At 42.0% G+C, this 13,797-nt stretch overlaps 1 protein-coding gene across 1 annotated transcript in view; it reads left to right on the top strand.

Annotated features, from left to right (window-relative positions):
* The window catches only part of SNX4 (sorting nexin 4), a 38,757-nt gene that overhangs the window by 4,149 nt on the left and 20,811 nt on the right, over positions 1-13,797 (top strand). Inside the window, exons 3-6 of the mRNA XM_088519558.1 lie at positions 7,233-7,371; positions 7,448-7,597; positions 9,013-9,060; positions 12,401-12,456. Coding sequence (XP_088375684.1) covers positions 7,233-7,371; positions 7,448-7,597; positions 9,013-9,060; positions 12,401-12,456 — 393 coding nt within the window. The remainder of the gene's footprint in view (positions 1-7,232; positions 7,372-7,447; positions 7,598-9,012; positions 9,061-12,400; positions 12,457-13,797) is intronic.

Raw genomic sequence — 13,797 nt, 5'->3', positions numbered from 1 at the left:
CTTTTAAAGTAAACAGTTCATTTCCTAGTATGAGGGCACTTCCATTGACTTAACTCTGATCTGGGTCCTTGCTGGCTTTCAGATCTCTAGCCTAGATTTCCTGGGCACATGGGCTAACAAACCTTTTTTTGTGAATGGGTTTTGTTTTTGTTTTCCTAAAACTGCATTAAAAAGTGGCACACCTGGGCTGCATCGTAGTGGGCTATTTAATAGCAAGGTTGCTGGTTTGCAGTGTGACCAGGCTGAACTTCCTTCAGCTGGAGTTTCTCAGAGTGGCTGCGTTGCTCCCTGCTCTCCCAGGATGGCTCAGGAAGCTCCTAATCTTATTTCTGTTCAGAGTTTGGGAAGTTTTTCCACTAATTGCTTTAGGACATAGGAGAAGCAGGCATCATTTCTTTTTAAGACCTTTGGTTGCCTATGCAAAATGTAAGGAGCTCTAAGGAGAGGGTCTGTGAGAGAAATGAGCCTGTAATCAGCAGCCTGCTGGGTCTCAGTGCAGTGGTGCTAATGCTGCACTACAGAAGGAAGTTCTATTTGCCAAACAAGATAGTGGGAGGGAAAAGGGAAGAAAATCTGTGACCTAGCTGTAAATGGGGGAGAGGCAGGGGATGAAAGAAGAGGGGACACTGTAAACCTTACTTTGCTGCTGACTTTTATGTGATTTATATCTTATTATGATACACTGGGCAGACTGATGAATTTGTTTTACATAGCAAACTGTTAACACAGTATCAAAAAAAAAAAAAAAAGTCTATCTGTGGAAAGTCTTCTAACAAGAAAGCTGCCTTTTTGTCATGCCAGGTAACCTTGGTAACTTAAAGTGTATGGCCATTGATCCTTGTAATTATTCTGCTTGTTCAGAGCCTGAATACAGAGAGCTTTTTCTAGATAACTAATAGGAAAAAGACACCTTGCTTCTTTAGACCATGTTCCTCTACGTAGAGAGTGAACCTTGTCCACCTTAGGCGAATGAAAGTGTTAGTGGTTGTACACTGGGAGGTCAAAGGCTGAAAGCTAACTTATTGATTCTGCAGTTGGAGAAGTGATTGCTTTTATAAGGAAATAAATGCAATGTGCTGCTTTTCCTCCTCCTCTAATATTTTGCAGCCATTCCTCTTTTTATTGCATTAAGAATAGTTTAATGGCTCATTTAATATAATTAGTTTTAAATTGCAAATGGGAAGAGGTTAAGTAGATGGACTAAAGTTTTCACATTGGCACTTTGAATTAACATAAATGAATGTGGCTTTTGGAGTAAAGTAATCTTCTAATCACTTATGATAACATCAGTTATGAAGGTAAAAGCTGAAGGTTTCAATTTTGTCTTCTAATTTTTTTTTTAGGCAAGTTGGTTCCTTCAGTGAATGATGTGCATTGTTAAAACTGTATTTAGAGGGGAAATGTATGGTTTTCCTGTCTAAAGACTATACAAGTATTATGGTGTGCTTTTTTCCTTTTTTTAAACCAAAACAAATTGAGAAGTTTGACTAAATGTCAGCAAGTGATTATAATCTTAATTGAAAGAAACTGGTCTGCAGTACTTGCATTTAATGGTGGAGTTCAGAATGTGGGCTAAAAAAATTAGATGGTAACGAAGGCATTAAGTGTAATGAGCACCTCTGTGGGTTTCTGCTTCCTCCCTGGAATGGGGTTCCTGGGGAGAAGTGCTCTTGTAACCGGGCATATTTTATGGTCTCATAACATAGCCAGGTGGAGATGTGTTTTTGTGAGATTAAAGTGGTGATTTCTCCCATCTTGCTTGCCTGCCCCAAATCCGTCCATGCAGTTTCAGCCTCTTACTACCGTGTTTGGAAGGGCGTCGTGTGGATGTAACTCCTGACCGGCTCGTGAGCGAGGGCAGTGCGGTACCGAGGTGGGAAAGTGCCGTGAAGGACCCGCTGTTTCTTCCTTCACCCTCTCTGCAGTGCTAGGCGGCCTGGAAGGCAGAATCGAGTTGTTTTTACTCTATCAAAGCCTGGGTGGGAGGGAGAGAGGAGATGTAGGCCTGTGTTTACAGGGCCAGGCAGTTTTAAGCTGGGATTAATAATTTCAAAACTTGCCTTCAGTAATTTGCTCAAAAGAGAGCTCGAGTACAAGAAACCCAGCTTCTTCACTGGCGGCTGTGCAGCTGCCCTTGCAATATGTTGTCTTTGTCCGCCCGCTGGTTGCTAAAACTGAAGTTCCTTGGCCAGTTTTGGAAACGAGGCCCAGGGAATTCCCAGCGCGCGGCCGAGGAGCGGAGCGCGGCGGCTGCGGGGGAGCCTCTCGCTCAGGTGCAGCTGCCCGGCAGGAAGCTGTGCAAAGAGGAGCCACAAGCCTCAGCCAAAGGCTGCATTTTGCTGTCATTTTTCCCCCTCCTTTGCTTGTTATCTTTTTCTCTTAACTGCTTCCTGCTTTTTCACCCAGAACAAGAGTTGTGTCACACAATGGTGAAAATTAAAAAGGCAACACATACTTTTAAGGTAGTGAGAGTAAATGTATTTTAGAATAACAAAATTTGAGAAGAGAAATAATGGCAGGCTTCTTAATATAGTGTGCTGAGGAGATTGCATCGGGTGCTGTCTAGTTTAGAAAACTAAAACACAACATAGCCAGCTTTGGTCTGCAGGGTCTCTTGCAGTAATTTAAGCTGCAACTTTCTCTTCAGGTTGTGAGATGAAGTTAGTATTTTCCTCATGAGGGTTTTAAAGCTCGATTAACTTGGGTTGAGGGAGGCCTAACTTCCAGTCCCGAGATCTGCCTTTTTGGAACAAACGGATGGTTGGTTCGAGTCAAGTTTCATAGCAGTTTCTTCATTGTGGGCAGGAGGGGAGCTGTGGTGAGAGGCATGAGCCATCCTGGTGGTCTGCTCGTTTCTCGGGTGCTTGGAGCCTCTCCTGGAGGTAACGTCTTGAGGACTGGTTGGCCTGCCCTTCTGTTTTGCGATTAGGTGGGTGGTTCTTACATAGAGTTAGGCACCTTCAGAAACTGTGGTCCTTTGCTGAAGCTCCACGCTCCTAGGCGACCTCTTTACAGTCTTGGTTCCTGATGAATTTTCTATCCCACCTCACCCTCCTGGTGTGAGTGAACTGAGATGTTACTGTTCTTTTATTTTTATTTTTCGTTTGGGTTTGATAAGTGACATGTTGCTGTTAATTCCAGCAAACACACTGTTAAGTGCACAATTAAGGCTCCAAATGAGCTTTCTTTGCTGTACCTAGTTCACAGTGGGCTCTGCCACACAGTCCTGGAGCATTAAGAGCCCAGCTTGCGTTAGAATAGCCTCATGTCAGAGGGTTGTGGACTCCTACAGGGACAGCTTCCTGGCACTCACTGGCCTGAGCCATTGCAAGCACTCGTTGGACTCTACCCTGTTAAAATTCCTCATGATCTTTCTGGGGACTTGGCCTTCCCTCAGTATTTGTAGGATGCAGTGGGAACCCATAGAACAAGCGTGTTCTCTTCTAATCTGTGGTCTGTACTACAGAAGTTGAGGTTATGTGGGTCATCAAATAGACCTCACTCCATGAAGTCACTTTTAAATTTATAAATATGTTCTTCTTGGTTTCGTTTTTTTCCCTGGCTTGTAGCATTTTCTGTGTATTAGTATTTCCTATGTCTTTTGCCACGCTTCTGGTGTTAGAAATAATTACTCTTTTAAAAGGATCCTCCTTACTGGAGGAATTGAAGTTTTAAGAAAAATACTGACAAACTTCTACGTGCTAAAGCCGACTTGCCAAAAATGGATGGATCAAGGCAGTTCAGGCTACGGAAAACCAACTCAGGAACTTTATACTGCTTATTTATATTACTGTTATAGTATTCAGTGTGAGTAGACCACTTAACAAGTACATACTGCCAAAACTCCGGATAGCTCTTTTCTGAGTAAGTGCCCTTGAAAAGGGGAGTAGGGCTATCTGGACTAGGTATTTTCTTGAAAGATAAAGTCCTGGGCGGTCTGCTCTGTGCTGACCTCATCCATTGTTCAGAAATTCGTTGCAAGTTGTTCTGAAAGTGATAAATGTTAAATCAGGCTTGCACTGCATCAAGAACTGATTGGGTTACAGGCAGAAGAGAGAGCTCATCCTGTAAGTGCACACCGAGTTGAAATGAAACAGCCAAGTGAACTTTTCTAAATAGCTGATACTGTGGAGGCAGAAAACTGTATTTCAAGTTGCCTGTCACAATATAAACCAATAGAAGGAGTTAGTGGAGATGGAAAATAATTGCAATATTTTTTCAACAAGGGCTCGTATTGACAAGAGTGAAGGTAAGAGTGACCTTTTCAAAAATCAAGTGAACTTCCCTGCTTGGAGTTTAGCTTTGGCAGTAGCTTCTTAAGCCGCTGTAACTCTGCGGTGTGTCTGGGACCTGTTAGGCTGCTGTTGTCCATCAGTGCTGTGTGGTCACTTAGGTTGTCCCTTCATTATAAGCTGATGCAGTGAGTCTTAAAGTTTGGTTAAAATAAATAAAAAAAATAAAAATAAAAATAAACTGCTAAACTAGAAAGAAAAGATATTTAGACACAGCAGCCCAGGGCTGAATTTGTTGAAGCCAGGAAATGTTGTGCACAGGAATGACAAAGCCATTTAATAGATAGTGGACTAGATGCATCTCTAAGACTTCTGCTTCCTTCTCTTCCTTATGTACTGAAACACCCATTATATTGCAGAGAAATCTTTGTTCCAATGTCCCTGCATCAAAGCGAGGGGGCTGCAGCCTGCTTGGCTTGGGGCAGTGTGTCCAAGTAACTCTGGGTGAGTCTCCAGGCTGCTTTTGCTGGGGCAGCAGCACCTGTGTCTGCCCTGCAGGTGGGATGTGGCTGGGGTCTCACAGCCATTCCCCATATTCACATGTGCTTGTGCAGTAAGACCTGACACTGGAAAAATCATTCAAGACTGGTCAGATTATTTAAAAAGTCCTACTGGGAGTTTCTCCTTTAGGGAAGTCAGCTGTGTGCCTTTAGCTTTCTGCAAAACAGCTAATCTTCAGAGGCATGGTAGTTTAATTCCTCATATCTGTGTTAAATTTACCTCCATCTTGGTGGTAATATGATCACTAGATACACACTTAACTGAAGTGTTCTTGCAGCGTTTAAATTACACAGCATTTGTGCAAAGAGGAATGCTGTGCTCCCTGTTTGACCAGGGCCGCGCTGAGTGCACCCTCTGCAAAACAAGCCACGGTTGCAGCTGCACCTTTCTCTGAATGCTCTGTAATAGAGAAGTGGGGCTCGGGGGGACTCGGTGCCTGTCAGCAGCTTGCCAACCTCTTTGACGTAAATCAGTCTCAACCAGTTTTGATCTGCAGCGGTTTGTGTAGAATCTTTATGAATGTGTCTTTTTTTCCTCCTCTTTTCTCCTTGCAAATTTTTATCGTACAGCTTCAATCACCTGGAATAAATGTCATTTTCTCAAAGCAGCTCTAGATCCCCAGGAAAGCTGCCCTTTAATCACTTTAAAAGATTCTGATGAGGTAATTCTGTGTATTGTGTTACTTCAGCCTCAAGATATAACCACACTTTTTAAGAGGATATGTCAATGTTGTTCCTTTCTAATGACAACAGATATGGATGGGATGAATGAGAAAGCCTCCTTGTATTTTGTTTAAATGTATCAAATACGTGGGGAGGCTCAAGGGCAAGGACGCTTGTTTTTCAGTGAGATTATTAGAAATCCAACCTTATAATTTAACAGTTTAAAATGTCAAATAATGTGTGTGTCATCTTGAGCAGTTTACTCCAGAAAGTTGTTATGAATTCAGGAACTACGTAGCCTGAATCCTACTCAAGAAATACCCTAGTCTAGTATGCAGTAGTGTGCTGTATGTTATGTAAGTTTTTGTAGTTCATAATGGGCTGTGTCCAGTGAGGACAAGGAGGACGTGGAGCAAGTCCAGCAAAGGGTCTTGAAGATGATTAAGACAGTGGAGCATCCCTGAAGAGAGGAGACGCTGGAGCTGCTCAGCCTGGGGAAGAGAAGACTCGGGGGGATCTTGCTAGTGAGCATAAATCTGATGGGTGGGAGTAGAAAAGACTTGACCAGACTTTCCCAGTGATCCCAGAAACAGGTTGAGAGGCATTGGACACAAATTGAAATAAAGGAAACTCAGTTTAAATGCCTTTTTTTTTTTTTTTTTTTTTTTTTTTTTTTTTTTTAATGGCAAGGTTGGTTGAGCACTGGAGCAGGTTTCCCTGGCCGTAGAGTCTCTATCTTTGGAGATACTCAGAACCCCTCTGGACACAGCTCTGAGCAACGGGCTTGGTTGGCCCTTCTTTGGGCAGGGGGATGGACTGGAGACTTTCTTCTTGCATTAAGTGGTTGCTGAAGTGTGAGAGTTCAGGCAGATGTAGGTGTCACTGGTTTCTTTGTAAGTGCCCCATCTGAAGTCTCTCCCTGTGTGTGTATTCTAATATATACCAACTGCCAAAAAATATTACTGACTCTGGTCCATTTAGGATATTCCAAAGTACTGTTGTTGCTCTTCATGTCTTGTGTTTGAAGGCTGCTCCTGCCTCAAGTGTTTTATCTGTTACTCTTTATCCCAGAAAATCCCACAATTTTTCCTTTTATAGTAACACAAGTTCTTTAAATCCCTTGATAGATGTTTGACTTAGTATTCAACGCAGGGTTCAGATGCATCACTTGTGCTGTACCTGCTTATCCTATCTTAGCTCTTTTGTTAGACTACACATCCTTAGTCCTTGAACTTAAAAAGATACCACTTTGAACAAAAGACTGGGAGTGCTTTGAAATTCCCTATGCTTTCTAAAATTTCTTTTATACCCTAATATTTTCAAGTTGTGTTTCTAATTGTTCTAGTTGTTGCATGCAGCATAGTAAGTTTTGTCTAGACTGTTTTTAATGAATAGTGAGTTGAATGCTCTTGACTCCTCGGGCTGTTCGTGAAGTCATGCTGGCCTGCGGCCTAGCCCTGTTCCAAGAGTCATCTGTCTGATTCTGCAGTGAACTAAGTCACTAGTGTAACTATTTACTGGGTTAATGTTTCCTTGTGGTGGATGAAAATGCATCGACTTTTTCCGTTTCTGGCATGTGCAGAAATTTTGCATGACAACATGCAAAAACTGAAGATTTTTCTTTTTGAAGTATGTAGAAGAAGATTAAAGTATGAAATTATTCATAGTGGGTAAGTAACTATTACTGGGTAATGTTTTAGACTCTTTGCCTCAGTTGTACTGATGGGAGAGGAAGGTGGCTTAGCGATGCTCAGACTTGGTGTTTTTTGTCTTTCAGAGCTGTGGAGTCCCAGAACGAAGGCCAGTGCTCCCCGGTGGACTCCCTGTGGCGACGTTACAGTGAATTTGAATTGCTGAGGAATTATTTGTTAGTAACTTTTCCTCATATTGTCGTTCCACCTTTGCCAGAAAAAAGGGTAAGGAAGCTGGGGTTGTGGCTTGCTCTGTATTGTTTGTTATTTATTTACTACTAACGCTCCTCTGTTTAAATAGGCTGACTTTGTTTGGCACAAGCTATCAGCAGATAATATGGATCCAGATTTCGTGGAAAGACGAAGAATTGGTTTGGAAAACTTCTTGTTACGTGTGGCTTCACATCCTGTTCTTTGCCGGGACAACATCTTTTATTCATTTTTAACACAGGTAAAGTGGCATGCTTTCTAAATACATGCTTTTTAGTGATTATTTCTTTAAGATAAGTCTGTCTTCCTCTCTTTCCCTCCCAATGACCTGTAGCTTGTTGTATGTCCAGGAGAAGGATGGACAACATGAGCCAATACAAGGTGGAAAAGGCTGTTCTGTCTAAAAATATTTAATAGCCCATTTCAATTGTGCAGCTGGCTTTCCACCTTTGAATTTTATTTTCCAGCCTAGCTGAAAGGCTTCTCGGAGAGCTTCTGCCTCTCTGGAACAGCATTTTTGAGGAACTTTATGTAAATTGGTTGGGAAAGCTTTTCTAGTGCCAAAACTGGAATAGTTAGCATGCTATCCTGCTGGCTGCAGAGAAAGTACTGCCTTCCAGTTTGCTTTTGGGATGCTTTTGGGTTTCCTTAGCTTTGTGCTTTGAATCATGATCCATTTGTACTCTGTCCCCAATAGCTGCCATCCAGTTGTTAGCCAAGGCATTGCATTCTGCAGGTATCAGCTTTGGAGGGTGCTGAGCATTTCTTGGTACTTTTCTTGGAGACTTTTACCAGAGAGTCCCCAATAGCTAAGTGAGCAGATATACACCGCTGGGATGAACTAATATGTGGATGAACCTGCCTGGGTCCTGAAAGCCATGGGGAAGTGGCTGCTGTGTGTGAACAAGCTGAATGTTTGTGCAGTGACTTGTGCACATTGCAGTCTTGCTTCCCTTCTGAATGTAGAGATGGGAGTTGTGATCCTCCCCCAGCCTGAGTGAAGCTGAACTTCTCTCCTTGCCAGGTGCCTGTTGTTATCCCAAGGAAGTTTCCCATGGGAGGGATGGCTCCTGCAGGATCAACTTGTTTCCTTTTAGACCAATGCTTAGGTTTGGTTGTGTGTTCTTAATATTCCTGTACAAAACTTTATAGCCCTGGGCCAAGTTCACTAGCTGCTAACTTAGAGCACTCTGGGATAACTTGTGAAAATGTTTTGCTTCTATTTAGAAAAGAGTTTTAAACTGTTCTTTTATAAATATATGATAGAAACAATCAACTAAGGCATTAGAACATTCTGCCTTGAGCTGTAGATGTCCTTGGAGCCGCTGATAGCCCGATAGTCAACGGATGACAATTACTCCTCTTTCTGAAGAGTCGAGCTAGTTCTTTAGGAAAAGCTCTGACCTCCTTGGCAGACAGGATGAGGCATGTGGGGAAGAGGAAGAAGCTTCTGGGAGAGGCCACAGTGTGAGCAGAAGTTACTGACGTGTCACTCTGAGCCCAGATTCTCCTCGTGAGATGAGGAGGGTGAGTGAGACTGACCCAGGTTCAGTGGAGAGTCTGTTCTTCCAGGTGTGATGTGGTTCTGATATGAAGACTTTGGAAAAGCTGTTGCACTCTTTGGGTGTTCTAACAGTGCTTTTCCTGTGTTTTTAGGAAAGTGGATGGAAAGAAATGGTGAATGAGACTGGATTTCAGCTAAAGGTAATTGCCATAACTGTTTGTCTGGTGACTGCTGTGCCAAAGAAATGCTCTTAACAAACATGTTGGAGGCTATTGCCCTTAGAATGAGTAAAAGGTGTTACACAGGTATGGCAACAGGTTTGTTAATCTGTTCGTATGTTGGATGCTCAGCCTTGTAATTCTGCTAATAATGTAGAATTCTGACCTTTATAAGCTTTAAAGCTAATGAACTGGAGCTTATAGTCATGCTTTCATATTTTGTCAATTAAGGTTATTACCACTTCAAAGACTGGTGGCAAATTTAAGCAGGGAATGTACAGAAGATACCAAAAAGGAAGCAGAGGTGGCCTAATGGTAGAGCTTTCCTACTAGCTTAGTTTGCTGAAAGAGGGTGAGCAGGACTTAGTGCCCCTTTGCTATTTAACAGGAACATACCTTGAAGTTATATCCACATGGACACCGAGGAGCTGAGGGAAGGAGACTTGCAGGAGTAAATGGTCAAAGATTGCATTTCTGTGAGAGAGAAAACAAACAAAAACTGAGAAGCTTTTGCTTCGTTGTAGCCTGGTTGACCCTTATGAAGTTGCAACTGAAAATTAGTTGGGTTTTGAAGAGAACTCTCCCTTTTGAATAATGAGAGCTGGGGAGAAATCACTGCTGCCCTCATCAGTGTACAGGGAGCTTTGTTACTGACAGTGCTGGTAACTTAAGTTGACGTTAATTCTCCCATCGTGGTATGGGCAGCATCTTGGTAATAGCTGCAATGCAAAGACCTGCAACTGTCAAGCTGGCTGCATTTTTCTAGCCCTTATCTTTATTTCAGTTAAACCTCTGAGTTCAAAGTGTTTGTAATGTCAGTGTATGATCAGGAGTGCACGCTGCACGTGTGTGAGAGAAGACTCAGCAAAATGCCGAGGATAATTGGATACCTAAAACCATATTGGAGGTCAAATGTGAGATGAACTAAGTCCTATTTTTCTTCTGGATTTGACTGTGTAAAAGGGATGCTTTTCCTTTTACAGTTACAGTTTCCCAAAAAGAAAATGACTTTTTGTAAAATCCTGGGCTGAATCATCTTTCCTTTATTTGGCATCTTAAGTCTAAAGCCCCCCCGATTGCCTGGTTATTTCTCATTACACCAGACCTATCTAAATGGTTCATTTCATGGCTAAGGTTAGAATCAGACCGCTGCCTTATTAAGTGGTACTGCTGTTTCTGCTGCTGCTGCATTTAAACAGGATATATCTTTTGTCCCAAAGGGTTTAAACAGACTAACTTAACCTTAATTTAGGCATTAAAATATAGGTAATCACATTACAACTGAATGTTGATATTGGAGACTTTGTTTACTTTGCCAGCTACATCATCAAATCACACCTTTCCTCCTCCATCCCAACACTTAGTTTTAGCATTTAAATGATTTGTCCCCTGAACTTTTCCTTTAGTAAGGAGAAGTTAGTGGTAATTTCCACCCAGTCGCCCTCCCCACACATCTGGCAAATACCATCTCCTACTTCAGTGTTGGAGCTACAACACTTGGCCATGTTGTTAAGCCTTTGCCCTGCTACTGAGCACAGAGCCAGTTTAGTTTAGCCAGCTAGAAATGATTATAGAATCACAGTAATGAAAGCTCCTTGTTTGTATTTAATTTGGAGAATTCAACTCTAAAAATGTTCATATGTATTAATCTTAAATCAATTTATGGCTGGGCAGACATTTTTTCTACCTCCGTGACTTTGTCTGGTGCAAATATACACACACACATATATATATATGTATATAAATAAATAACCATGATATAAAGTGGTGCATGAGTTACTGTGCCACTAATGGCAAGAAGGAAATAACTCTACTTAGACTATTGCACACTGGCAAAATCTGGATTGCTGCCTGGCAGTTCCTGACTTGCTCAATTCTTTCTTCAAACCATTCTGGGTGTATGCTTTAAAAAATAAGAAGTCAGCGGTGTCCTCGTGTCCGAGCCTGCTGAATTTGAATTTGTCTCAAGGAACTTAAACGGCATCTGAATGTATTAAGTCCTGCACAGTAACTACCTGGAGGGCAGGAGGATTTTGATGAAGTTATGGCTATGTGGCACTTCTGCAAGAGGACGTGTGGGGAGTAATCCCAGGTGCACGTGAACTTCCATGATGCAACTTGCAAGTAAAACAGCACGTGGAGATTGAGCAGTGGAGATGTAAGCGCAGGCCATGCACCCCAGTGCTTGGGCTGGGCGTTAGGTTACTGCAGGGTTTTGTGGTCTTGTGTGATCTTGACTGCGCTTCCCTCTGCGGGACAGTCTGAGGGGAGAGCTGTGCTGAGCTGGGACACTGAGCCTTGTTTCTTCCCATAGGTGCCAGCCTCAGTCCTGCAGGTTTTATTCATTTACCTGTGACTTTGTGGGTTATTTTTGCCTTGGTTGGTTGCTGGAAGGAGGGTGGCTGTAGTTAGCAAGTGCATGTTTTGAGAGGACCATGTTGGTGTAGAAAAATTCCACCAGTTGCAAGGGTGAAACTCCTCTTCCATGAACTTATTTGCAGGACATGTGGGAAAGTATCCATAGAGATGGTTCCAGGTGAAAGGAATTTGCATTGGTATCCAAAAAACGGGTATTTTCTGCTTGGGACCAGAGTAACAGGAGGTGGAACAGTACCTATTGCTTAATTTTTAATGTTAAATAATCTCTTTAAATAGTTTCAGTTTATCCTGCTTTTGCAGACACTGGTAAACCAACATATCGAGAATACTTTTTAATTAGGCATTGAGCTTTCTTCTGTAAAGACTTAATACATGCTGTATTTTAGAAAAGAATATTGCATTAAAACAGCTCTACTCTGATATACAAATTATATTTTCTCTAAAGCAACTCATAAAATAAGAGAACATGGTATATGAGAGTTTGATTTCACTAGGGGACTGTTTGTAGTAATAAAGAGCATATAGAGGTCACTCTACCACTGGTTTAATTTGGTTTGAAAAGTATAAAATAGTTTGTCCATATGGTCTTATGTTACCTAATTGCATCATCTCAAAAGAATGTAGGGTTGTGAATCTTAAAACGTTACGCAAATCACAGAGTTAGGAAGAGACTGTTTTTGTGCGACTCAGCATTATACTAACTTAGTGTTTGTGGATGCAGTTTACATCTTAGTTCACAAAAATAACTTAATTTTTCTGCTTTACATTTTTTTTTAAAAAATGTAACATGCAGGGCAGGTAATGTCAGACCTATTCAGTGTTTGAGGCTTTAAATATGCCAATAAGGCAGGAGTTTTTTTCTGATGGTGCTGCAAGAAGGCTGAGATTTTTGTCATGGGAATTTAATTGTGCTAAATTAACATTTTTTCCTCCTCTTTTTCAGGCAGATTCCAGATTAAAAGCTCTTAATGCAACATTCAGAGTGAAAAACCCAGACAAGTAAGATTCCTCATCCTTCCTCCCCCCCTTTTCTCTTTTCAGTTACAAATGTAACATCAGATGACAGAATATTTGATCTCCTTAGAATACATTCAGAAAGATAAATGATCTTTCTGCACTTTAAATCTTAACAGAAGTCCAGTAAGGAGACTGGTATGAAGAGACTAGAATCCTGTTTCTTGGAGTCGCAGGAAACCTCCAGAAAAATGCTTTCACTTAATGCAAAATGAGTCTTTCCTTTTAGCTTGATTGGAAAGGGGAGAGGGGAAAAAAAAAAAACAATAAAAAAAACCTCTCAACATTTGTTTGCAAAGAAACCTTTCCAAACGTGAACAGAATGCAGACTGATAGTAGGTCTTTCCAAAATCTGCTGTTGTACAGTTCTGCGTGCACGCACCCTGGTGCTGCAGTTCATAGTTCTCTTCAGGCTGCCAATTTTCCCAGATGCTTTAGAAAATGCTGAGGTCAGTTCAGCTCTGTTACAGTTTAGGGAGCTCTGAGACAAGCATGAGGGCAATCTGCTGGATTAAAGAACTAGTAGGAGCCTCAGTGTCTGGTAGGGGGCTCATCACACCCCGGGTGAAGTGAGGAGGGTGAAATAGCAAAAAGATCCCGCTATTGTGATAGTTAAAAACATTCGTATGCAGAAATGGCATTGGGAGATGTTGCTGTTTCTCATGTACAGCAGTAAAAACCTGCGAAGTGCCCTGCTGGGCTCCTCTGCTCTCTGACAGTAGTGACTGGAGATGCTGTTCAGGGAGAGCATGTGTGCGACTGCTTTCTGATGTCCCTTCCCTGGTACTTCCCAGCATCCCTGGATGTTGTATTGAGGATGTTAGAGGGCACATGTTCCTGATCCTTTTAATATCTGTTTATAGACTTATCTGTGAATTGGTCCCATCCATTTTTTTTGTAACAGCAGACGGTATTGGCAGGTTCAGCCTTCTTGGGCAGCAAGGGGCCCTGTTGCTGGAGAGTAATGCAAAAGATAAGTGAAATGAATGAGATCAGAAAACAGCAACTCTTTCAGTATCTGCAGGTGAAACTGCCCACTTTTTTGCATCCTTCATCCTCTGCCATCCTCTTCCTAGGCGGTCCCTAGTAGCCGTTGGCTTTTCCTGCTTTTGGGGCAGAGAAGCTGTGAGCTGTCTGCAGGGAGGCACAGATGGGAAAGACGGGTTAAAATGAGATACTGTTATCTCTGCCTCACTGCCTGCTGAGGCAGTGAGGTAACCTGGTGTTTGGGAAGAGAAAGCTGTTGTGATAAGTGGCATGATAAAAAGCAGAGAAAGATACAATACAAGGAACATATGAAGGAGCTGCAACAAAACAATGTATTTA

Source organism: Tinamus guttatus, unplaced genomic scaffold (genome assembly GCF_059628265.1).
Source record: "Tinamus guttatus ecotype Peru unplaced genomic scaffold, ASM5962826v1 Tinamus_guttatus_pri_ptg000060l, whole genome shotgun sequence".
Lineage (NCBI taxonomy): Eukaryota > Metazoa > Chordata > Aves > Tinamiformes > Tinamidae > Tinamus > Tinamus guttatus.
The sequence above is the reverse complement of the archived record's forward strand: the minus strand, read 5'-3'. Positions and strand labels throughout refer to the sequence as shown.